Source organism: Cucurbita moschata, unplaced genomic scaffold (assembly GCF_002738365.1).
Source record: "Cucurbita moschata cultivar Rifu unplaced genomic scaffold, Cmos_1.0 Cmo_Scf00051, whole genome shotgun sequence".
In the NCBI taxonomy this organism is placed as follows: Eukaryota; Viridiplantae; Streptophyta; class Magnoliopsida; order Cucurbitales; family Cucurbitaceae; genus Cucurbita; species Cucurbita moschata.
The window spans coordinates 487,649-513,050 of NW_019268567.1; the positions used below are offsets into that span (position 1 = coordinate 487,649).

The 25,402-nt window shown below is 33.3% G+C and overlaps 6 protein-coding genes across 10 annotated transcripts in view; 4 read left to right on the forward strand and 2 right to left on the reverse strand.

The window, feature by feature from the left end:
- The window catches only part of LOC111435883 (MACPF domain-containing protein At4g24290-like), a 7,716-nt gene extending 3,908 nt beyond the window's left edge, over window positions 1–3,808 (reverse strand). The window contains exons 1-4 of one of the 2 annotated variants that reach the window (XM_023073463.1): window positions 3,694–3,808; window positions 2,950–3,227; window positions 1,512–1,750; window positions 614–815 (exon numbers count right to left, since the gene is read on the reverse strand). In XM_023073463.1, coding sequence (XP_022929231.1) covers window positions 614–815; window positions 1,512–1,750; window positions 2,950–3,210 — 702 coding nt within the window. In that variant the 5' untranslated portion in view covers window positions 3,211–3,227; window positions 3,694–3,808. Of the gene's footprint in view, window positions 1–613; window positions 816–1,511; window positions 1,751–2,949; window positions 3,252–3,693 lie in introns of both variants that reach the window. The other variant, XM_023073462.1, reaches the window with a different exon arrangement.
- Window positions 3,809–7,863: 4,055 nt separating this feature from the next.
- LOC111435863 lies at window positions 7,864–8,730 on the forward strand. Its single transcript, XM_023073430.1, has one exon. It carries the CDS (start codon window positions 7,973–7,975, stop codon window positions 8,501–8,503), a length of 531 nt encoding a protein of 176 aa, XP_022929198.1. The 5' UTR covers window positions 7,864–7,972; the 3' UTR covers window positions 8,504–8,730.
- A 2,860-nt stretch (window positions 8,731–11,590) lies between these two features.
- On the forward strand, window positions 11,591–13,619 carry LOC111435999. The gene is made up of 2 exons (XM_023073656.1): window positions 11,591–12,071; window positions 12,454–13,619. Exons 1-2 carry the CDS (start codon window positions 11,888–11,890, stop codon window positions 13,224–13,226), a joined length of 957 nt encoding a protein of 318 aa, XP_022929424.1. The 5' UTR covers window positions 11,591–11,887; the 3' UTR covers window positions 13,227–13,619.
- Window positions 13,620–14,498: 879 nt separating this feature from the next.
- On the reverse strand, window positions 14,499–19,198 carry LOC111435961 (prolycopene isomerase, chloroplastic). Its single transcript, XM_023073596.1, has 9 exons — window positions 18,895–19,198; window positions 18,567–18,790; window positions 17,581–17,691; window positions 17,316–17,369; window positions 16,945–17,232; window positions 16,124–16,315; window positions 15,869–16,027; window positions 15,044–15,280; window positions 14,499–14,922 (listed from the first exon to the last, which is right to left on the reverse strand). Exons 1-9 carry the CDS (start codon window positions 19,055–19,057, stop codon window positions 14,608–14,610), a joined length of 1,743 nt encoding a protein of 580 aa, XP_022929364.1. The 5' UTR covers window positions 19,058–19,198; the 3' UTR covers window positions 14,499–14,607.
- Window positions 19,199–21,308: 2,110 nt separating this feature from the next.
- LOC111435963 (ras-related protein RABA2a) lies at window positions 21,309–23,595 on the forward strand. Its single transcript, XM_023073602.1, has 2 exons — window positions 21,309–21,653; window positions 22,955–23,595. Exons 1-2 carry the CDS (start codon window positions 21,489–21,491, stop codon window positions 23,441–23,443), a joined length of 654 nt encoding a protein of 217 aa, XP_022929370.1. The 5' UTR covers window positions 21,309–21,488; the 3' UTR covers window positions 23,444–23,595.
- A 1,577-nt stretch (window positions 23,596–25,172) lies between these two features.
- The window catches only part of LOC111435962 (KH domain-containing protein At1g09660/At1g09670-like), a 5,049-nt gene continuing 4,819 nt past the window's right edge, over window positions 25,173–25,402 (forward strand). For 3 of the 4 annotated variants that reach the window (XM_023073597.1, XM_023073598.1, XM_023073599.1), the window contains exon 1: window positions 25,175–25,387. The gene's annotated coding sequence lies outside the window, so the exon portion shown is untranslated. Of the gene's footprint in view, window positions 25,388–25,402 lie in introns of all 4 variants that reach the window. The other variant, XM_023073600.1, reaches the window with a different exon arrangement.

Sequence of the window (25,402 nt, forward strand, 5' to 3'; positions counted from 1 at the left end):
TTTTTTTTTTTTTTTTTTTTTTTCCTTTTTTAATGAGTATGATTTATTAATATATAAAGTAATCTAGTCTGGAATGTAATAAAATCACGTCTACCAATCCAACTAGGGGATGTTAGTATTAGGCTTAGAAGTGAATACAAGAAATAGGAAGAACGATTAAAATATAATCAGGCATCACTTTCTAAAGGAACTAAGGTAATAAGCACAGCGAAGATAAGTATGTCAGACGGTAACAACTTTGTAACTAAATGTCAGTAATATGTTTAACAACTTCGTGGCATCTTTCACTTAATCAATCATAAGTGTTTCATTTCCCATGGACTTGCTTTCTAAGGCACGTGTTGGATCATGTAGTAAGCTTTGAAATAAATGGGTAAAGATTTCTATTTAATGCAATACGTTAACAACAGGTACCAAAAATGAGATTTTACTTGAATTAAAGTACCAAAATAAAATATTTGAAAGTATAAAGTCCAAAATGGAATAATTATGCTTCAAGAACTAGAATAGAATCTAAACCCATTTCAGTTTTCAAATATTTAGCAATCATCAATAACTAAAATAATATTTGCTGGAGAAACAAATTATATAAATATGCTCAAATATAAGAAACCTTGTCACTGTTGTAAATCTGTTCAGAACCCATTCCATATTGTCCAATGGTCTCTGAAAACCTTTTATCTGCCATCTCCTTCAATCTTTTCTGCACTTCAGAAGGTTGAAGAGTAGAATAATGCTGCTGCTTCATATATATCACATCCTTTCCTCCCATCTTTAAACCAACAATAATGTGGGTGCCGAAGGTTTCAATGAACCTAAGACAATAAAGTAGGCAACATGATTAATTTAACTTCCCAAACTCAAAAAAGGTGAAAAACACAATTTAACTTCTTAAACATCAGTGTTTATAGCAAAAGTTGACAATAACATTTACAACGGCTAAAATATAAGTAAATAATAATGCATTCATAATATGACTAAAAAAGAAGCTAAATATTTAAGGACGAAACAAAAAAGAAAGGATAAATCAATCATTCACTGGCAGCACATTGTTGGAAACTGTCAATAGCACGTCATAAGACTTGCCCAAAATTAATTATGGAGACAAATTAGCAGGACAGTCATAAGGGTTAACTACTAAAACAAGAGAAGAGATCATAAAATGCAAGATCTCCTTATTAATGTACCACATCAACTTGACATACAAAGTTACCTATCATTGTTCTTTTTCTTTTTTCTTAGCATGTTGAGTTTTAAGCCTACTTCCAAAACCCCCATACCATTAGAACTCTATTGTTCCTCTCAAATCAAATAGTCAAATTAATTATATAGGGACCACTAAACTCAAGGACATGTTGCTAGTTCTCATATGATCTTTTGTTCTCCGCTAATCAGGTAGAACTAAAACAAATTACCGGAGTGTGAACTAGAAGGAATATAAAACAATTTTACTTAGCAACGAGGAAATAAAGAGAGAAAAATAGTTCTGTATCTTGTAAGAAGGAATGCACCTCGCAAGTGCAGCAGGGTCCCAAGTTGAAGGCACTGCTTTCCTTACGTGATCACAGAGTACCATCTGTGATTTTTCCAAAGCAACCGTGTACAGGGTAATAAAGACCCCATCAAAAGCTAGGTTCTTCGTATTGGCTGCATCTTTCTGCCAACATCCTGAAAACTCGAACATGGTGTTTAAGTGACCTGAAGGAATTTTACCAGTCAAAGTCATCTCCTGATTAAACTGCTCGGACATCTGCATTTTAAATTTTTAATGCTACACGATTAGTAGACATTGGAGAACACACAAGAACAGAAAAGTATGGTTTAGCATAATTGCACTATATTTGACAATCTTATATCATTGAGAAACAGGATTGTAAGAATATATTTTTTTAAAAAAAAAAATCTATGGAAAGTTATTTTAACTTCTGAAATACAGGATTTGATGCTGGATTGCTCCAAGAAAAATCAAGTAAAATGAATAAAATGCTTAATTGAAATGGAAATGAAATATTACGCTTTTCTTCCAATACTATTGATTAAAAACCTAGAAGCAAAACAACAAGGAACTCAATACAAAAATCTAAGATTAATTAGAGCAACCTATAAACCAAGATGCATAAAACAAAGACATTTCATTTAGACGCTCTTGAATACTCTAACTGTAATTGCCTCATACTTGAAATTTTTTATACAGAATAGTTTAGTCATTTCATCTTTTTTTTCCCTTGGGGGTTAGAAGCTAAACAAGAATGTAAATACAGCCTATGCATCTTTAAACCGCTTGTCAAAATTTTAAAGGCTACTAATACCTAGATTTCCTTCAATTCCATACGACTAACATCACATATGCAGATCTCCACCTGAACATTCACGTATATATACACAAAATATGTTGTTCACATATAAATTTATTCCTCCTGGAGACCTTGCAGGACCAAAATCTTGGAGAAGCTGACGTGAAAATTTGGGACTTTTTTTTTTTTTTTTTTTTGAAATTTCCCCTCACAAACAGATAAGGGAGGTGGTTCTTACAGCCCCTAAAGAAGAAATAAAACGGCCGGGAATGGTTGGAAATTGCACAGGAGAATGCTAGTTGTTCTAGTCCACTGTGTTGCTGTGCTTGAATCTAAGCATGTGCTTTCTAACGTTATGCAAGCTTTCAAGTTATGTCCAGATAACGACACTGGTTTCTCAGTGGATGTGATTTTGAGGGTATAAAAAACTAGACAAAGTTCAACGTGGAGGCAAGTAAAAACTGTCCTTTCATTCCTCCTCTAACCCAACAACCTATTTACATTTCAACAGAGTCAAAGACCAAACTAATATTACCAACAATACGTTATCATGCAGAATCACACACTGCTACAGCATAATCGTACCAAAGCTTTTCAGAAGAAAAACATAGTACCAGATCCATAACTATCCAAGCATTAAAATTAAGAGCAATACCTGTTGGAAAGAGAGAACATCAGACCTGAACCTCGTTCGCTCCCCTTTGTCACACTTAATTGATTTGGGTACATTTGAGATTAAAATCCCACCAGGAAGAACAATCTCATGGCCCACACCTTCATCAATTTCTATCAACCGAGAACCATGAAAATTCCCTTTACAGTACTTGAGTCTTAGATCAATCGTTATGTCATAACCACGACCAATAGATCCAATGGCTATCTCCGCTGCCTTGGAAGGATGAACTTTAAGCGCCATAACTCAAGCACACATCACTATAGACCACGACCAGATGAACACTACACATTAGCAGCAAATACCAACCAGATAAATACTAAGCTGAAACAAGAAGGAACTTTAAAAAATTAAGACCCGACATACGAGGCAGAGGACATATCCAGCTCAAAACAAATAAGCTAGATCCAAATCTCCATAAACACCACAGCAAATCAAATCCCAAGTCAAAAATTGACCGAAACAGAATCTAAACAGTTCAGACTATCATGACCGAATCCAAAACTCCAGTGGGGTAACAGCAATTATACTTCAGTTAACGTTGTGATAAAGCTCGTTGACGATCCCAAAAAATACAAAAGCCAATAAGAGCTCAAATTCACAAATAAAGAAAAATAAAATACAACGACAAGTCGAAACCAGATTCAAATTCAGCAGAAATGTAGAAAGAACAAAGTTCCACAAACAGAAATCTCCAAAAACAACAATCAATTTCGCAGTGCTTACATTGATAGACCTCGAATTGGAGAGGAAATTGAGAGGAGGAAGAGAGCGCGAAGTGAAGAGTAAATTGCGAGCCCTAGAAGATGGAGTTCTTTTTTCTTTCTTTCAGAAGGGAAAAAGAAAATTTAAAAATAATAAAATAAATAATAAATAAATAAATTCTTCTTTGGAGGGTTTGACCAAAGAGTTTTCATCGACACGTGAGGTAGAAGCCGGCAATCCGTCGAACTTTTCGGTTTTTTTTTTTTTTTTTTTTTTTTTTTTTTTTTTTTTTTTTTTTAATTTCGTAGTNAACATCACTGTCCTGTGATGAATTAAGCTCACCCACACGTTTTCCTTTTCATTTTGGTTTAAATATTATTTTAATTCTCATACTTTCAATATTTATTCACTTGGTCCCTATACTTTCAATATTTATTAAGAAGCCCGTCCAAAGAGATTGACTAAGCCGAGAAAGTGTTTCCTCATGATTGAATCCCGGGAAAAGTCCAATGAATGAACAGTTGAGAGTCGTTATTCCTAAGACAGACATACTCTCGACTTAACATTCCTAGTAGAATCTATAGGTGTAAAACAAAAGAAGCCAGCGGCTCGTTATTGAACTTTGTCGAACCAGTGATATGCATCGACGAAGAGAAGTGAACCGAGATAAAAGTTAGATGAATCAATGACTATTTGAAGGTAGGTTTAGTTGTTCTCAGTTGAAGGAGAAGATGGTTAGGAATGCAACCAAATCTCACATTAACCGATCAAAACCATTGTTCTTAGGAGTCTATTTTGAGCTAGTCTTATAGCACAGGCTAACCAAAGTAGATCGGGTCACATTGGTCCCAATAAGCTCAACCATGAACCACCCTACCGCTAGTAGATATTATCCGCTTTGGCCCGTTACATATCGTCGTCAGCCTTACGATTTAAAAACGTGTTTGTTAGGGAGAGATTTCCACCCCTAATAAGAAATGTTTTGTTCCCCTCTCCAATCGATGTGAGATCTCACACACATTGATCTCCAATTTTCCGCTTTATCGATCAGTTCATCCTATTTCACTACTAAGCTCGTGTATATCCCGTGTGTCATGAGATATATGAAAATAATTTTGAGTGACCCATAAGATTATCCGTCTCTAAAAAAAAAAAAGAAAAAGAAAATATATTGATATATTGAATTATTGAATTATTGAATTATTTTTTACCTTTTCAATAATTTTCCTTCGAATTATATCGGTCCCTAGCGTGTAAGCAAAGGAAGAAAAAAACCAACCATTTATCTTTTTCAATAAATCAATAAATGTCAATTTCACCTTTTTTTTAATTTAAATTTAAATTTAAATTATTACAACTTTAAAAAAATTATCTTCCTATTAAATTTTTATTTTATTTTAATTTAATTCTTATGGTCTTAAAATGCCGATTTTAGTCATTAAATTAAAAAATAATTATTATTTAATGATCAAAATAGTTATTTTTAAAAGTTTAAGAATTAAACCAAAATTAAATAAACATCCTTTAAAAAAAATTAATTTTCTATTATTTATATTTAATTAAATTAATAAAACGTTTCAACCACGAGTTATTTAATTAATTTCTTAATACTTAAAACTTATTTTTAATTACTTTTGACCATTCTTTTATATATACACACATAAGAATCATATCATATCTCTCCCATGTTTGATTATTTTATGCAATAATTAAAAAAATACAAAAAGAATATTATATAAATTAAGTAGGAATGGGCAAAAATTGAAAAAAAAAAAAAAAAAAAGAAGGAAAATACATGCTAAAGTCACATGTCATTCACATCACCCATTTTTTTTTTCCTTTGTAAATACAAATTTTGAGATAATAAAACCAAAAAAATAATATTTTAAAAGAGTTGGTCATTGACCAACATGCCAAAGTTTGAATTTTTTTTGGGATTCCTTTCGTACCTAAATAAAAGCTTCACGTCCTTCATGGGGTATATATCGTCACCCTTCTAATCTCGGGATGCTCACCCTCACTATGAGGGATGTCTGAACTATACAAACAGATTTGGATTAAACAAAAAATCTCTCGAAATTGTGCCCTTGTTTTCTGTTTGACTAATTCGAGTGTTGTTCTTTGTTCGGACATGATATTATACCTAGACCTCTACCTGTAACGTCGTGAGGCAAGACATTGCCTAAATTCATCGAACTCTGATTCAATAGGGCTCTTCCAGTGTCAAAAGCAGAAATGGGGTGCTACCCTAACTGATCCTCATCCCTGTTGACGCTATGCTATTTCGAACCTCTAGCACTAGCCAACTCTAACATAGATTCATAATACTGTCTTTCGTCTTCTCCTCTTTTCGGTTGATATTGCTACAAGAAGTTGACTTCAAAGTAAGCTCGACGATGAACACGACGATATATCCTTCACGATACTCACTTTCACATCAACTAAGAGAAAGACATAAGAAAAATCCAAATCTCGATTAATTTTTATGGTCCAAAATCGGCCAACAAACCAATTTTTCAATAATGTCAACTTTTGTTCATCCATTTTCAAAATTATTATATTCCATATGTCCATATCAATTCAACAACCCACATGCCCTAAACTATTTCATTTTATTTAACTTTTTTTTAATAATTTTTATATAACTTTTTTAAATTATAAATGAGTGAAAAAAAAAAAGGTATAATTTAATTAGTTAAGCTATTTATATTCCATCAAAATGTGACTTGTTTAATCTCCTTTTCGCATAAATTATAAATGTTTATAAAAAAAATTTATATGATTTTTTTTTTAATTTTGTGATGGAAAGATAAAATGTCTAATTTAATTTATTATTAAACAGTATTATTTTAGCTTCTCACAAGATTGTTAAAATATTAAGATTAAATTAATTAAAAATACTTTTAAAATTTTAAAATTTTCAATAATAATCTTAAATTAAAAAAAAACTAATATTTAAAAAATACTCCTACCATTAATATTGGACTGAAACAATACATTTTGAACTTTCAAAAATGCAAAAGTTTTATTAACCCCTTAACTTTAAAAAAAAAAATTAAATACTTTCAAATTTTTAGAAATACTCTTACGAATAATATTATGTTTTTCAAAAACACAGTTAGTTCTGTTTCTATATTATAGATAAGAGTATTTTTTAACTTTTAAAAATATTTAAAGATATTTTTTTTATAAAAAAAATTAAAAGTTGGTGTATTAATAAAAACTTGAAAGTTGTATTTTTAAAATAAAATATAAACCGTTTCTATGTAAAATTAATAATAATTATGTTTTTTTTTAGGATTTATTGAAACTTTTAAAAATTTATGGATTTTTTAAAATTAATTTAACAAAAGATTAAAGATGTATGTACAAAAAAAAAAATTGACATGTATTCCTTCCGGTAAAGTTGAAAATTCAAACGCTCGTACGTCCACATTTGTTGTAGTAAAATAAAGACAGTGAGTCGAATCTACTCTCCTAATTATATTTGTCAAATTCGTGTTTTTAAATAATATTACACGGTAAATAAATAATAATAATAACATTTATTGTAATACTATAGAATTAAAGTTGGTTTCATTGCTTTTAAAATACCTATTTTTAGATTCTAAACTTTTATTAAATAATTATTTTGCTTCATTATTTTGTTATTTATTATTTAAATAATTCGTTTGACTTTTAAAATGCGTGGTCGGTTATGTTTATTAACATGTCTCATTTTTAAAAAGATCGTATTATAAATTAACAAAAAAAAAAAAATATATATATATATATAAATAAATATGTTACCAAATAAATCCAATAATTTAGCTAATTTTTAATATAAAAAAATAAATATTATAGTGATATTCATTTTATTCTCTAACAATATACACAGGTTTGAGCGGGAAAATAGAAATTTACTAATTTTAATTATTTCTTAATTATTTAAAAAAAATTATGTTTATCAGTAATCCATGCCTAACTAAAATCTCATAAAATTTAAATGTAAAATATTTATAAGTCAAGATTAATAATTTTAACATTATAACCTTTTTAAAATAAAATAAGGTTATTTTCGAATTAAAAAATTAAACATTCAAATTCAATAAAAAATTTCAGGAAAAAAAAATTGGAAGAATTTTTTTTTTTTTTTTTTTAATTTTAATTACAGAAACCGTCCATTTTAATGTCTCTGGTGATTTTTTGTCGCATTATTTGATTGTTTTTCACCATCAATCTTCATAAATCTCCGAGCATTTCTCAACATTCTCCGCCATAATCTTTCCCCAATCCACAAGCTCAAAAGACTGAGAAAAAAATGGCCGATAGCTACTCCAAAATCAAAGCCGCCTGCAAATTCAAATCAAGATCCATCGATTACTCCGATCTCACTTCGCTTCCTCACTCTCCTAGATTCAACGCTGCCGCCGCCGTCTCCAATCCGAACTCTCACGATTCCAATAAGAACAAGACGAATCGGCAACACAGCCGTTTGCCGGAAGAGGAGGAGGAGGAGGAGGAAGAAGAAGACGAATACGGCGGAGAAGTCTCCGCCAGAGCCGCCGCGCTGAGTCGGAACAACTCTGTTTCTTCATCAGTCTCTGGATTCCATTCAGCGGTGAAGAGAGCTCTGTCGATGCGGAGATCTTCGTCCGTAGCGGAACGGTACTGTAGGATTCACGATCAGTTCGCGACGCTTGCATCGCCGATCGATGATGATGAAATGGAAGATGGAGATTCGAAGGAGGAAAGAAAAACAGGAGGATCTGTGAAGAAGACGAAGAAGAAGAAGAAGAAGAACTCGGCAGAGAAGATCGTTAGAGCCTGTAAGCGACTTTTTGGAATCTAGTTTTGAATTGATGATACTTTTTTTTTTCGAACGAATCCGTAAAGTATCTTTTGATCTTTTCCTGCATCAAAATGTTCTCTCTGTCTCTCTAATTCTCTTCTCTGATTTCTGGTTCTGTTCTTTTTTGCACTGAAAAATGAGAATCTGTGTTCAATCGTTGGCTCTGATCCTTCGATTTGAGGAGTAATGGCGTTAGAAATGAATCTCAGTTCGAAGTTTGATTATTACATGTCCGTTTTCTTCTGAATTCTTTGTTGATTTGCAGAGCAATAGCGTCGTCAGTCAGTCTGCCAACCACTGCCATCGTTACTTTTTGCATTTTCTCTCTCTAGAAACCAAATTTCTCACATTCTCTCTCTAGAAATCCAATTTATACCCTTTTAATTTTTTTTTTAAATATTGTTTTATTTTTATTTTTATTTTATTTGTTTTTATTTTTTATAATCTAAATTTAAGTTTAAGTAAAATCATAATTTCGTAAAAATATAAATTTTAGTGAGGAAACTTGAAAGATAATTCTAATGAAATTAGTTTAATTATAATAATATTTTTTTATTTACAAATTCGAACGTTTTATATATTGTTTAAGTTAAATGGATGGTAAACAAAATTTTAATGTTTTAGAGAATGAAATTAATGTGTAAAATAAATTACTTTTGTTTTTCTAATTTTTTACATTAAAATGTTACTTTCCAAATAATATTAAAATAATAAGGTCAGCCCTTAAAAGGTGGGTGACCTTTTAGTTCTTCATGATTGTGACAAATCGATCAAAATCATTTTTAGTTCTATCAATTAATCAATCGTGTATTAAAAAAAAATCAAGTCAGAATCGATGATGAGAGTTTTAATTGTATTTACGATAAAAAAAAAATATTTTAAATATTTAGAAAATCAATTTTAAAAAGCAATTAATTAATTAAAAACTGACGATCAAATCGGACATGATTAAAAAAGAGTGTTGATTAATATAGCGTCAATGTTTGTATGTATATGTGTATATATATAAACAAAATCATGTCTTATGCCAATATTTTGGTCCAATTTCAACTAATATGACTAAATATTCGGATAATTAGGGTAAATATCTAAAAAAAAAAAATGATATATTTATAAATGGGTAATTTCATATATTTGTAAATAGGTAAATCTTTTAATTACAAATATTACTAATAATATGGGAAAATCACTAAATATGGAAAGAATCTCCAAGTCTAAACTATTTGGTATAACTAATTATTTATTCATTTATTCAAAATAACTTTATAATTTTCTCTAACCTACAAAATAATGACGAGAAATTTAGTTACATCTACCTTGCCACGTAATTATTTATAAATTACAAATTGACAATAATTATTATATTATTATAATTTTGAAGAATGTTATGTATCTTAAATTAATATTTTAGTTTATTAAGAATAAAAATGGAATAAATCACGGAGAACGGATCTTTTTTTGTCGCCTCATCTCCAACTTCTTTCACATTCAGCCAATGTATAAACTTCTATCTAACTCTTTAATGTTTAAAATGGTTTAGATGTTCTTGTATTTTAAAATATTTTCGGTGTTTTATACTAAAAAATAATTTTGCGATATATATATGTGTATGTGTGTGTGCGCGCCCAGAAAGTCGCTATATCTTAATAATAAAAGTGGGTAAAATATGAAAACGCAAACCTAAAGGATTTATTTGTAGTTAAACACGAAAATGAAAATGGAGGGGAATATAATTAATGAAAAATAAATAAATTTAATTCTTTTTAAATATGGAGATTTTAAAAAATGGACAAAATGAATATTAATGAAAAATAAACAATTTCGAAAAAAATGGAAGAGATATATAAAATTATTTTAAATTAAACCATAAATATTCATATATATATATATATATATATATATATATATATATATATATATATATTAATTTTAAATTATAAAAATTAACTCCTTCTCTAACTTATTTGAATTAAGTTTGATTTAAAAACTTTATGGTTTATTAATTCTTCTATTAAGTTAGAATCAATTATATATATGTATATATATATATATATTATTTAATTTTATAATTAGTTTTTTTATTTTAAAAAATAATTTTTAACATATTGAAAATTTAAATTTTAATTAAATGTTTGAAAATAAGTGTACAAACTAAAATGTTACTCTTGAAAAATTTAATAAATGTTCTAATTAACTTAATCTCAACAAAATTATGGTTGGGTTCTTCTTTTAACACAGTTGTATAGGTTGAAAATTTTATAATCCGAACAATTGGATTGAATCTGAATCTAACCCAATCCAACTCATAAATACGTCTACCATATTCGACACTTAACACTATGAACCAAGTCAACTAGAAACCTGAAGATTTCTGTATTTCATATGCTATCAAGTCTAGATGTATTCACAAGCTCCCGAACATATATAACAGATAAGGGTATTTGAACTTTTTTTTTAATTTATTATTTAAGGGTATTAATAAAACTTTCAAAATTTAGTCTTATGTTTAAACTAAATATTAATGGTTTCCAAAAAAAAAAAAAAAAAAAAAATTCAAAAGTGTTTTTCTCAAAATTGAAAGACAAGATTTAAGAGTATTTTTTAAATATGGTATTCATATAATTTAAATAGATAAATTAATAAAAACAAATACTTTTGAATTTCAAAATATAAAACCGTTATTACGTTTAAAAAATATTCTTGAACTTTTATTAATGTTTAAAAAAGAATAAACATTAAAAATAAAAATTCATTAATACTTTTCAATTTTTTTAAAAAAGAAAACTTCAAAAATACTTTTATGGTTCGATATATTTAAAAATTACCCACCAAATTTTAAAAGTACCTTTATTTTAAAAAAAATGTAAAAAAAATAATTAAAACCGTATATGTTTACAAACCTTTTAATGTTACTTTAGAAAATTCATAAATACTTTTAAATGTATTTTTTATTTTTTATTTATTTATAAAATTAAGGTAGTTTTGAATTATTTTTTTAGGCCATTTATTAATTTAACCTAATTTAATTGGTGGGCGAAAATAAACAAAATTGTAAAAGAGAAGAACAAGGGAAAGGAATTTGAGAGTGAGAAGAAATTTGTAGAAAAATTTGAATTCCGTTTTTGAGAATTTCAGTTGAATTTGGATGATCATTTGATTTATCCATTTTTGGATTGAATTTGTTCCCCTCATCTCTCTCCCATGGCTTTCTTCTTCTCCTCCATTCTTCCTTTTCCCTTTTGGAGTTCCTGAAGACCAAAACAACCGATTCCATCTCCCTAAATCTCATTTGCTTCTCCATTGCACATTACTTCCACTTCAAGCAATCCCCCCCTTGCTTTTGCTTCATTTTTGTAGGGATTCGTTCCAGCGATTGTACCAAAAATGGCATCCGAAGGCGGTAGCAATGGAGGAGGAGATGAGACGCCGTCATTGTCTCCTAGAAGCAAGTTCAAGTTTCTTTGCAGTTATGGCGGTAAGATCCTCCCTAGACCAAGCGATGGCCACCTCAAGTATGTTGGCGGCGAAACGCGCGTCATCGCTTTGCCGCGTGATATTAAATTCGCAGGTTTCTGTTAGTTCCATTTTCTCGCCCTTCTTACTGTGATTGTGATTCTTCTTAAGTTTTCTTGTTGAGTTTTTAATCTGATGATGATTCTGTGACCATCTGGAAAATCCTATTCTGATGATTTGAAGTGTTTTCTGTATAATGTTCGAATTACTTGAATGGATTTGTAGTTATGTTCATCTGCGAAGTTAATTCTCAGTACGGAGGAATTGCTTGTGCGATTTAAAACTTGCATTTCGAATATCAAATGATCTTTGACAAGTTCAATCAATTGTTGTTCCTTCAATAGTAATGAAGATTATCAAACATTTGGTTATCTGTTTCTAGTGGATTCAAAATCCGCTTCGATCTTCTTTCCCATAATGTTAATCTTCTTCAACAGATCTAATGAAGAACCTGACTGCTCTAACTGATGGAGATATGGTGCTTAAGTATCAATTGGTTCCTGAGGATCTTGATGTTTTGGTATCTGTGAGGTCTGATGAGGATTTAAAGCATATGCTTGATGAGTATGATCGGCTAGAAAGCGAAGGAACTCCTAAACTTCGTTGTTTCTTATTTCCTTCAAATCCAATTGTTCTTGAGGCTCAACCATTCTCTGCAGATCCCCAACAAATTCAGCAACGTTATCTTGAAGCTATTAATGGCATTGTGCGGTCTGGCTCCACCGCTAGTGCAAAATTCTCCCCTTCAAATGCAAACCGCCCCACATTCAGCCTTTCATCTGCTTGTTCATCTCCAAAATCATCTTCTCCAGAGGCCCAAACAGCTGAATCTTTAGCCCAAGAAACATTCTCTTGGAATAGCATGAAACCCAGCCGCCCTCCTATGCATAAGGTCCATAGCTCTCCTAGCCTTTGCAGCTTCAACAACCTTCAACCTCCCACCAATGCTATTCCAATTAGTAAACCCCACATTCCACAGCCTCATTACCACTATCAACAAAACCAGCTGCAGCTGCAGCATCATAATAACTACCAGTCTCCAAGACCTCCACAAGAGTTTGGCAGATTGAACGCCCCCGAAAGAGTTCCCATGTCCCTTCCGCCATCGCCGCCTATAAGTAGGGCCGACATCGGAAGGAGTCCGATGGGACCTAATTTCAGCCACCAGACATCATGTAAACAGCAAAGGGGATTTGGAGTGTGGAACTAATATGGATACTCTGATGAGTTTTCAGCGAATGGTAGTGGTAGGATCCATAGAACAGAAACTGAATCAATGGAGCCCGAGAAAGCCGCTTTGGGAGTAACAAACACAGTTGATTAGTCTGTAGATAATTAGAAAGAAAAGAAACAGAGATGGTCAGTATATTTCTCCTTTGTTTGTGCTATATTTTGCACGCTTATCATATACTCCATTTGTTTTCTTGATTTCTTTTGAACTAAGATTTCCCACGAAGGAAATACTTGTAAATCTCATGTGCTTGTGATTATCTTAGTTTAATACTTGTAAATGGAAGTCCCCATGTGCATAATCCTGTATTCCTGCTATGCCAAACTGCTAAGATTATGCACAATGTTGATACAGTTCAGGTGTTCGAGTTCACTGCTTTAGATTGTTGATTTGGAGTAAGAATGTTCATAGCATACAGATTATTACTTGAAAACTAGATTGATTCTCAAGAAGAAATGTAGAAACTGTAACTATTTTGCTCATTTTGGTTGTAGCTTATACTACTACACCTGAATGTTTAGTGAAGTTATATAGAAGAAGAAAGTTGCAGCAATTTCTTGTGCAGGAATTTCTTTGATTTCTACTCTTGCCAGAGATTATAGAGATCAGATTAGTACTAGGAAGAATTATATTGATTTGACACTAATATTTTTTTCAATTTCATTTCTTATATATTGATTATCCCTCTCTTAAGAACATTCTTTTTTTAAGGAAGAAGTTGTTGATATAATAACATTTTCAATGGCCATCTACAATACACTTAAATGTTGCTAGCTTTGTCTTCCTACATAAGCTTAAGGCATCCACGACCTAGGCTTTGTCTTCCTACATAAGCTTAAGGCATCCACGACCTAGGCTTTGTCTTCCTACATAAGCTTAAGGCATCTGCATCTACGTCCTGGTTGTCCCACACTAGCATTTTCACGTAATAACTCTACTAAAGGCGACCCTATTACTGGAATAGCTTCCATTACACCTGTTACAATGAAACTCTTGTAAAATGAATTGACGGAGTGGGTCATTTTGTTGTAAACCGTTGTTTCAATAGACGACCACAGAATAATCTCGAAAGAAAAAACTAGAACAAACTATTTTATGTTGAGTATAGCTCTACAAGTCGAGCTAAATGAATGATGAAGATCTAGAAAGCAATGAACAAACAATCAATTAACCTTTTAACCTAATGTATTTATTTTGACATCAGATCATAAGTATTTCTTGATAAAAAGAAGAGACAAAAGTTGAAAAAAGTGACCAAACACAGAGAATAAAACTTTATATCTAATCCAATTGTTATAATACAAATTTACAGAAGATGGTAAGTGCAGGATAAGGGAATGAAAAAGATGTCAAAATGAAATCAGATTCCAATTGCATCAAGAAGCTGAGAGTGTTGGGAAGTAGAGACCAAAGAATTGGCAACAATGGCACCACTGGCTGCCACTGCAGGGACTCCAATGCCAGGGAAAGTAGAATCCCCACAGCAGTAAAGCTGAGGGATGGGAGTCGAATGCCCAGGAAATGTGGCTTTCCCTGCTTCAATTGCTGGCCCATATGTTCCTCTGTTCCTCCTAAGAAACCTTTGATGCGTCAATGGACTTCCCACCAACTTCACCTCACACTTTTCTCTCTTGAAACCTGGCCCAAGGGCTCTCTCAACTGCCCTCCACATCACCTTTTCAACCAAAATAGTTCGGGTTTAAACTCGTTTCGGTTAGGTTCTTAAAATCTTCGATATTCGTGTTTGAAACTCGAAGCATTACATAAGAAAGACTAAGAAAAGTTGAAGAACTTACCTCAGATCTTTGAGCCTTGAGATTTTTGTACTCAGAGCTCCTACGGTCAAGTCCTTCCCAAAGAGTATATGGTTCTGTTCCTGGTGTGTATGCATGTAACACATGTTTTCCAGGGGGTGCTAGATCTGGACTAAGAACGCTTGGTACAGATATCAAAACCACGTTTTGATCTGCATCCACTCCTCTATCCCAATCGTTTACAACTATATGATGAATTCCCAGGTCTTCACGAATACCCTGAAAAACACATGCACAGACTTCACACATCTTGAACTCAGAATTTTCTAGGGAGCAACACCCAACTGTAATAAAGCTAAATATGTGGAGGGTTGTGGTTTCTAACATGGTATTAGAGTCATGCCTTTAACTTAGTCATGTCAATAGAATCCTCAAGTGTCGAACAAAGAGTGTACTTTATTCGAGTACACTAGAGAAGGAGTTGAGGCTCGATTAAAGGAAGGTTGTTCGAGGGCTCCATAAGCCTCAGGGGAGACTCTACAGTGTACTTTGTTCGAGGGGAGTATTGTTGAGGATTGGTGGGAGAGGAGTCCCACGTAAGCTAATTAAGGGGTTGATCATGGGTTAGGAATACATCTCCATTGGTATGAGGCATTTTGGGGAAACCAAAAGCGAAGCCATGAGAGCTTATGCTCAAAGTGGACAATATCATACTATTGTGGAGGGTCGTGGTTCCTAACACTTTTTACATGAAAACCATTATAGCTATCCATATGGAACGAGAATTGTTAAGCACTATCCTCTCCTTGTAGAAGGATTTAGTCTCATAGGAAAAAGGAAGAAAATGGTATTGCTAACATCACTCACCTCTGCGTCAAAGCCTAAGTGAAGATGCATAAACGATTCACATTGTGGCATTGCATTTACACCATCACGATATGATTTAGGAACAACACTTTCAGGTAACAAGGCCAGTGTATCCCACATGGATGCATTGCTCACAACAGCCTTCTTTGCACGTATAAACTGCAACATATTCAATCATGACATTAGAGGATTACAAAATGGAGGATACTGTTGATGTTCCTTAACAATGACTGTGATTGATTCCATAGAATTTACTTGACCGCTCTTTAGCTTGACCCCAACGGCTCGATCGTTCTCGACTATAATGTTCTGAACATGACTTCCAAGAGAGATACGCCCTCCAAATTTTTGCAGGCCTTGAACAAGGGCGTTAACAACTGCCCCACTTCCATGAAGAGGATATTCGAGACAGGAACCTGGCTTATACCATTCTGCAAACATATAAATCTGAAATGTAGAAGAAAAATCAATGCATTTGTTATCCTAGGTGGCATTCAAACATGAGGGCCCAAAAATGTAAGAAAGTTATTGTAACAACCCAAGCCTACCGTTAGCAGATATTATCCGCTTTGGCCCGTTACACATCGCCCTTAGCCTCACGGTTTTAAAACGCGCCTGCTAAGGAGAGGTTTCCACACTCATATAAGGAATGCTTTATTTCCCTCTCCAACCGAGGTAAGATCTTACAATCCACCCCCCTTGAGGACCCAGCATCCTCGCTAGCACACCATCCGGTGTCTGATTCTAATACCATTTGTAACAGTCCAAGCCCACCACTAGCAGATATTGTCTGCTCTGGCTCGTTACGTATCGCTGTCAGTCTCATGGTTTTAAAACGCGTTTGCTAAGGAGAGGTTTCCACACCCTTATAAGAAATGTTTCGTTCCCCTCTCCAACCGATGTGAGATCTCACCGTTATGACTTATGCTACTATATCTAGGCAAAATGAGAATAAAAACAGAATGTTTTTACCTACAGTGTTCTCAGTAACATGCATGTCTAATACCAGATGCAGTAATACAGAAACTGACAAGACTCAGATTTTAGTTTTTCTAAAGCTTCATAAAAATATTTACCATCTCTGCTGATAATATGCCATTTGTTTTTACTCCAGCAAGTAAGAAAGCCAACAGATCCAACCAATTTCGAATGAAAGGGTCGTTAAGTTCCAACGAGTCGATGATTTCTGAGAATGGTCTGAGAAGCTTGGTCGAACCAAGAATACCCTGAGGTCCCATCTGAATGAAGGATTTCAAGAGAGAAGGAGCATATCTTGCTGCAGCTGTTGAAAGAACTCCCCAATTGCCTCGAATTGATAGCGGTGGTAGAGCCATTGCTGCAGCAGACAATGGAAGTATGGTTTCCTGTATACACGAATGGAAGCTAAATGATATTCCAAATGAAAATTTTGTTGAAGGAAATAGAAAATAGACTACATTTTACTTACTAATAGTTTCTGCCATTCTTGAACAGCATTTGGACTTGCATACGTCTCAAGATCCTGAAGGTAACAGACTAAACATTGCTTAATTCCTGTTCTTTTCAATTTTTGATATCACAATCTTATGGATGTAGTTGATTTGGGTGCTTATACACATTTATCTATGTGATTGAACAGGCAATATGTGCCTGAAAAAGATGTTTTCCTTATCAAAATAAAGCAAATGGAACAAGAAGTAAAATGGGTTACCAACTCATTGTCTGATATCCACCTTGAAAAACTCTGTGGGGCCAATGCGTGACAAGAACTCTCCTTCAGGTATGTAGACCATCCATGAATCATAATTGACACAAGGAAGTGACTCACCAAGTGCATCTAAAACCTGAAAATTTTAACAGGCAAGTAGATGGAAAAATAAGACTTTTGGGTGCTTTGATGATAAGGGCTTTTCATGTCTGCCAAGCTGCATTTAGTGGTAGTGGGCAATACAGGAGTGGTGTGATATTGTCCACTTTAGCTCGTTACTATTGCCATAAGCCTCACGGTTTTAAAATGTGTCTGCTAGGGAGAGGTTTCCACACCCTTATAAGGAATGCTTCGTTCCCCTTTCCAATCGATGCGGGATCTCACAATCCACCCCCATTGGCACACCGCCTGGTGTCTAGTGTTGATACCATTTGTAACAGCTCAAACCCACTACTAACAGATATTGTCCGCTTTGCCTGTTACTTATCGCCGTCAACCTCAGTTTTAAAACGTGTCTGTTAGGGAGAGGTTCCACACCCTTATAAAGAATGTTTAATTCCCCTCTCCAATCGATGTGGGATCTCACAATCCACCTCCCTTAGGGGCCCAACGTCCTTACTCACACACCGTTTGGTGTCTAACTTGATACCATATGTAACAGCCCACCGCTAGCAGATATTATCTACTTTGGCCTGATACGTAACGGGTCAAAGCGGACAATATCTACAAGCGGTGAGCTTGAGTTGTTACAAATTAATAGGCCAAAGTGAACAATATCTACTAGTAGTGGGTTCAGATGGTTACAAATGAAAATTGAATCTCCCTATCTTCATGCCAAATGTTATGACCATTCAATGAATCACAAGAAAAGAATTATAATCAAGACTATCCGAACTCAGAAGACACTTAAATCCATTTCATTAGAACTCTATATTGCTTCATGTAACAGAAGAGATTCTAGGTGTTTATTCAGTATTGATAAGGGGCATGATACAGAGTGAGGGAGTTTACTTGAGCAAGTGGATTTGCTTGAGGACCACGAGATTGAAACCCAGAAAACAACGAGGGACCAGAGTCGAATTTGTAGCCCTTAATCTCAAATGAATGAGCAGCACCTCCAGGCAAATCATGGCTCTCTAATACAAGAACATCTTGTCCATATCTAGCTAACAGACCTGCACAGCAAAGCCCCCCAATGCCACTCCCAATTACTACAACATCCGCCTCTGCCTTCCCTGCAAATAATCATTTAACCTAGAATGAAGATTATGAATGAAAAACCATTTGATCAAAGCAAAAAACGCCGATAAAAGGAAGAAAAAGAGAGCGAAGAAAGGACCTGAGAAGCCATTTCTGTTGTTGAGAGATATGGAGGTAGTGAGAGTGGGTTCTTGAGTACTGCTGGAGCTTCGTGCGAAAATGGGCCGACGATAGGCTGAAGCTCGAACAGCAGAAGGGGAAAGAAACCGAGAGAATCCAAGCACATTGGAGCAAATGTCCATTGCCGCGGACTGGCGGAGCTTCCAGTGGATTCAATTGAACCAGAGAAATGTGAGAATTGGAGATATTTATGATTTATGAAGACGAAAATCGATCGCTTGAAGGTTTGGTTCAAAATCAAAGTGATTGTTCATGACATCCAGCGCTTCGCGTGGCTTGCCAATGACCGTTGTTTTGGGAAATGAAAATGAATTATAAATGCCTAAATTAAAAAATAAATAAATAAATAAATTCCAAGTCAATTATTAAAATTAATAAAAATACTTTTTTTTTAAATTTTGTCTAACAATAATCGTAAACTATAAAAAAAAAAAATTCAATAATACTCCTAATTTTTTTTTAAATACCTTAATTTTAGACGATAAAAATTAATATTTTATTTTAAAAATATTATTTTAACAGTGCTCTAAAAATATACTTAAGTTTAAAAAAAAAATATATATTAACGTTTCGATCCTAACTAAATATATATATATTTTAAGTTTAAGGGTATTATTGAAACTTGTGAAAATTTAAAGACAAGGCAAAAGTGTAAAGTTAAAAGTACCCCGACCAACTTATTCCATGTAATATATCCTCATTTTAACATTCGTATTATTTAAAACATTTAAATAAATCCTAAATGCCTAAACTTTTAATTTCATATTTAACCAATTTTACTTTAAAATTAAATTACTTATGAAACCTTTCCATAATTTAATTCTCTATTAATAAATCAAAATTGAAAGACTATTAGTAAATCAAAATTAAACATAATTTTAATATGTTATAAATTTTTTTAATTAATTATTAATTTTTTTTCGAATGGTAAATAAACATAATTTTAAAATCCCAAGGATGAAACATTTTTTAACCTAAAGTTTAAACTATGTCATATATTTGATACACTGTTACTAAAGTAATTAAACTTTTCACCCTCCCCCATACTTTAAAACATTATCTTTAATAAAATTATAATTTATCATGAAACTTCACCTAATGTTCATCATGGCTCATCAAAGCTTGTAGGTTGTTTGTCCTTGTGTGCAAATTTCTCCTTAGTTGGTATGCTATCCTCCACCTATTAGATTTTCTCGACTATATTCACGTCATTCTATTAATTTTTTTGAAGCCATTTTAGGTCGGGATTGTTACTTCTAATAATCTAATTTTTCTTCGTCTCGGGTCACAGGTCAGTTGCTGGCTGTAATATTATTAGGACCCTAACATATTTGTAGGCTCTCGCCCCATTCTTAACGTAATAAGTTACAATAGGCTCTTCTTATGGCTCTAAGAAGTTCGGGCCTACTTTAGAAATCTCCTGGGCCCACATATGATAGTGACACTTTTCCTAGTATCAAAAAAGGCGGGTTTGTTCCACGCATAGTAGTGGTTTCTCATGTTATCTACTTATGTAATCTCTTATTTTCTCTCAGAGTGGATCTATTCTACACCCTACTTATACAGTCCCTCGTCCTCTCTCAAGGCACGTTTACATCTACACATAGTAGCTGTTTCTCATTTTGCCAATTCACGTAGTCCCTTGTTCCCTCTCGAGGCGTGTTGAGGATTTTGTTTACATCCAATGAACAATTTTGGTTTACCTCCTTGAACGATAGGATTGTTTCAATGATAACGTGTTGAGGATTATTGAGAATAGTTTCACATTATTTAAAAGGAGAAAATCATGAGTTTATAAGTAAAAAACATTATTTTCGTTAGTACGAGGCATTTTGAGAAAATCAAAAGTAACAGAGCGTGTACTTTGTCCAAGGACTCTAGAGAAGGAGGTCTCAATGAAGCTCTTTTGTTCACGTCTTTCACTCCACATTGTTGGCTTGACGTGACAGAAAGATGAATACACCCGTAAAAATATATTTTTATTTACAATATAATTATATATACATATATAAAAACATACGTTTAAATGAACGGTAAATTTTAATTAAAATGTTTGAAAATAAATAAATATGTACGACCTAACCTTTTATTTTTATTAAAAATATAAAAAAATTGGATGGTTAAATTGAGTTTATTATTTAATCAATAATGAATAAAAAAAATCTAAATAAAAAATTTAATGATTAAATAAGAGAGATTTAAAAAAAATTTAAAAAAAATCCAGAATCTAAAAATTTGATGAGTAAATAAGAGATATTTAAAAAAAATTAAAAAGTTTAAAGAGTAAATAAGGGATGTTTCGGTAATTAAGTCGATGATGGGGCGGTTGGTCGAAAATGCCCCTATCTTGAAGGGCAGTTTTGGGCATAGAATTGCTCTGTCAATCCCAGGATTTGAAGTCCGCAGAGTCTCCATTTCGTCTTCATATTCAAAGTGGAGCAGCCGATTCTTGAGGAACAGATTCTTCAATTTTGCTTTCCAGATTTGGGGAAGCTAAATCTGTGAGCCAAAGATCGAGGAACGAGAGAGAGAGAGAGGAAATACCGGCGAAATATGGCCAGGAGACCCGACGACGACTATGATTACCTCTTCAAAGTTGTGCTAATCGGCGATTCTGGCGTTGGAAAATCCAACCTCCTTTCCCGATTCACTCGGAATGAGTTTTGCTTGGAGTCCAAGTCCACCATTGGCGTCGAATTCGCCACTCGTACTCTTCAGGTATCTCTCACTCTTAATTTCTCTCTCATTGGATATTTATATATGCCTCCGCTGTGTGTTCGCATGCTTTGCATTCTCGATCTGTTTGTAAATCTGCATTTGGATTTATTCTGGAACTCGAACTTTCTTGAAAGTTGTTATTCAAGGAATGATCTGATTTCTTTCTCGCTTGAAACAGTCGTTTTTTCAAAATCTGAATTGAGTTTGTGCATCTTCTCTTGCGGATCTGTGTTCTTGATTCGTTGTTCTTCTTGTATTTTCATTTTAACTTAGAGGAATGCGGGAAGTTATTAGTCTCTTTACTGATCTGGATTTCGATGATGAATTGAGAAAAATGCCTGATTAGGTATAACGTTTGATGGAAATTATTCAAATTCTGATCTGTGGATCGGTAAGAGATTCTATCCTAACTGTTAACGGAGATATATCTGAATATCATAATTGATTGTTTTGATGCCATTTAATTCAGTCCATAGAACCTTAATGCCATTCTTTAAAAATAAGAATCTGGAAAATGCAATTATTATTCAGATTTTGTTTTATGTATTCCACCCTTCTTCCATTCCTTCCTTTCCTTTTTTATTACGCAAACTTGACACCTTCAAACAATTTGATAGCAATTCTAAAGAGGAAATGCATTTCATCAAGTACTTAACAAAGTGGAGAAACATTTACAATTCTAGCCGCTCGCTGCAGCTTTTGATTTACACTGCATTATGTGGTCGTTTAAATCTCAGTTTCTTGGACTATAGTTGATACCTGGATAATGTTCTTTAGTTCGTGATCTTGTCACGCACATAAACACACTTTTTGATGATAGATTTTGGAGCTTCTTGGGTCGTCTATGTGATATTAGTGGCACATTTGTTGAACTAATCGTTGCCATAATCTGGATCTCTGCAGAATGATGGAACTTTTGTGATATCTGTAGTTCTTGTCCTGCTAAAGATTTCGAATTCATTTTTGTTTGTCTTGTAAGCTGAGTTAATATCGAACGCGGTGGTGACTCCTTGCTAGATGACTGAAACTGTTCGGTTTTTCGGAGCCCTTTTCCCTTTTACCCTCTCAAACTAAAATTACAGGCACATGGTTTCCAATTTTATTTTCTGATTCTTGAATATGAAGTTAATCTTTGCTTTATAAAATCAACAAAACGTTTTGGATATACAAACAGGACATCTTTTGATCATTTGTTTTATATGACATTTTAGCCTTAAGGTGGGTTTTAAGGGATCCATTCTTTTGATTGTGCTCTGATTATGAAAGTTATCAAGAAAAGAACTGTTCTGCTTTTTGATCAGGTTGAGGGAAGAACTGTGAAAGCCCAGATATGGGACACAGCTGGTCAAGAGCGATACAGAGCGATAACCAGTGCTTACTATAGGGGTGCCCTTGGAGCTCTTCTTGTGTACGACGTAACAAAACCGATGACATTCGATAACGTAAGTCGTTGGTTGAAGGAACTCAGAGACCATGCAGATTCCAACATAGTCATCATGTTAATTGGGAACAAGACTGATCTGAAACACCTCCGAGCGGTGGCAACGGAGGACGCTCAAAGCTATGCCGAGAAAGAAGGGCTGTCGTTCATCGAAACATCTGCTCTTGAAGCAACAAATGTGGAGAAGGCTTTCCAAACAATTCTCTCAGAGATATACCGGATAATCAGCAAGAAGTCCCTCAATTCAGAGGAGCCTGCTGCTGCTGCTGCTAACATCAAAGAAGGTAAAACCATTGTGGTTGGTGAATCTGAGGCCAATTCAAAGAAGCCTTGTTGCTCATCTTCTTAAGTTCACAAAATATTTCCACAATTTTTGGATCTCTCTCTCTATCTCTTCTTTGTTCATCTGCTCGTTGATTACTTTTTAGTTACCAACTCTGTTCTGTTTTTTGTTTGCTTGGATTTACATTGATATATAATTTACATATAATTCATATTTTACTTCAGATTTTGTTTTTTGTTTTTTTATTTTAAATTTAACTTAGGAGGTATAATTTCGATGTGACTTCGGTAGTTTGAACCGTTCAATCGAACATATTATTCCTTAGCTGTGCCTGTTTAGTATTGAGCTCTTTGAGGGCCTTTCTTTATCCATTCACAGTAAAAGGTAGTGAGTGGAGTCAGGCACAAAGTGATCCTCAGTTGTCGAGATCGGCCTTGTGCTATCTTCTGTTGAAGTGGTGACTCACCAGTTGTCGAGATCAGCCTTGTGCTATCTTCTGTTGTAGTGGTGACTCACCAGTTGTCGAGATCAGCCTTGTGCTATCTTCTGTTGAAGTGGTGACTCACCAGTTGCCGAGATCAGCCTTGTGCTATCTTCTGTTGAAGTGGTGACTCACCTGCAACCTCTGTTTTGTGCTATCTTCTGTTGAAGTGGTGACTCACCTGCAACCTCTGTTTTTCAAACTTGGGTTCATTCTGCGTTCACGGTTTTCCAGGCGTTCGATTTTTCAGACGGTTTTTCATCTTTATTATTGATAAAATTTTATTAAATAGCCGCTATTATTAGAAGCCATTAAGGACTTTTAAATACTTAAGATTTAAATGTGGCCGTTGATTAATGTTTGTATTTGTTTATTTTAGAAATTTGTATATTTAAATTAAAATTAAATAACTATATATAAAATATTAAATAGTATCACTACTTGATTTATTTGAAGTTATATTTTTAATATAATGTGTATGTTTGCCCATTTTTGTTGATGAAAATTATAGTTAAGTAATTAATTACAAGAGAACAAATTGATGTAATCATAAGTTAAATTTAATATTATTCAATATATTGTTATTTTAGTTAATTAAATTAAATAATTGCAATGAATAAATAAATGTTTTTACATTAAACATTAATTAAAAGTAATGTTGATTATTAAATAATTTAACTTAATGATAAATTAATTAATAAATAATAAAATTGTGCATTAATTAAGTTTGATATTTAAAAATTAATTGTGTTGCTTACGGCCCCTCTAATTTTACTATCAGGCCTATTTTTCAATGACTAGGTTATACCTTGGAATGCCGAACTCCAAATAATGATATCAAATGTAAACTCAGACAAACTCCATGAATCAAACGGGTCCTTACTGAATCGAAATCAAATGTAAACTCAGACAAACCCCATGAATCAAACGGGTCCTTACTGAATCGAATACACAACAGTTAATCATCCATGTGGCCATACATATAGGTTGGGCGGGTACAATGGATTTTTTGGGTCAATAAATTTAGATAGCATTTAAAGTCACAACGTTAAAAACTTGTCTAAAATTATAAAAACCAAATAAATTAACCTATTAAACATTAATAAATAATATTAATATTTAAAAAAAAATAAATAAATAAAAATATATATATATATATATAAAAGGGTATTGTCAGATTGAATCAGGCAGTAGGCTCCACTCCCACGTGAGGTCAGGAGGGTAAAATGGTAAAATCATAAATACAGTGATAGAAAAAAATAAATAAATAAAGGTTTTTACTTTGGGTAGAAAAAGACGCATCCACCAGAAGATTGCCAATTTCCCATTCCTCATCTCATTCCCCATTGCCACTGACTCATTGATTGCGCGAAGAACAATACAGTAAAATTCAAAGAACAGCAAAAAGCACTCACACAACGCCACGATCTTCCCCTTCCCCTTCCCCATAGGGCTTTCCCTTTTCCGCCACCGCCTCTCTTCATCGGACTTCCCTTTACCTCTCTGCCTCAGATTCATCTCCTTCTTCGCCCCCCCCCCCCCCC

Bases quoted from the DNA above. Each gene is read 5' to 3' on its own strand.
- LOC111435863 (XM_023073430.1), top strand. From the start codon at position 7,973: ATGGCCGATAGCTACTCCAAAATCAAAGCCGCCTGCAAATTCAAATCA.
- LOC111435999 (XM_023073656.1), top strand. From the start codon at position 11,888: ATGGCATCCGAAGGCGGTAGCAATGGAGGAGGAGATGAGACGCCGTCA. The intron at 12,072-12,453 runs GTTTCTGTTAGT...CTTCTTCAACAG, and splicing joins GCGTGATATTAAATTCGCAG to ATCTAATGAAGAACCTGACT.
- LOC111435961 (XM_023073596.1), bottom strand. From the start codon at position 19,057: ATGGACATTTGCTCCAATGTGCTTGGATTCTCTCGGTTTCTTTCCCCT. The intron at 17,370-17,580 runs GTGGATATCAGA...TGTTACCTTCAG, and splicing joins GCCCCACAGAGTTTTTCAAG to GATCTTGAGACGTATGCAAG. The intron at 16,028-16,123 runs GTAAATTCTATG...AATATGTTGCAG, and splicing joins TCAAGCTAAAGAGCGGTCAA to TTTATACGTGCAAAGAAGGC.
- LOC111435963 (XM_023073602.1), top strand. From the start codon at position 21,489: ATGGCCAGGAGACCCGACGACGACTATGATTACCTCTTCAAAGTTGTG. The intron at 21,654-22,954 runs GTATCTCTCACT...CTTTTTGATCAG, and splicing joins TCGCCACTCGTACTCTTCAG to GTTGAGGGAAGAACTGTGAA.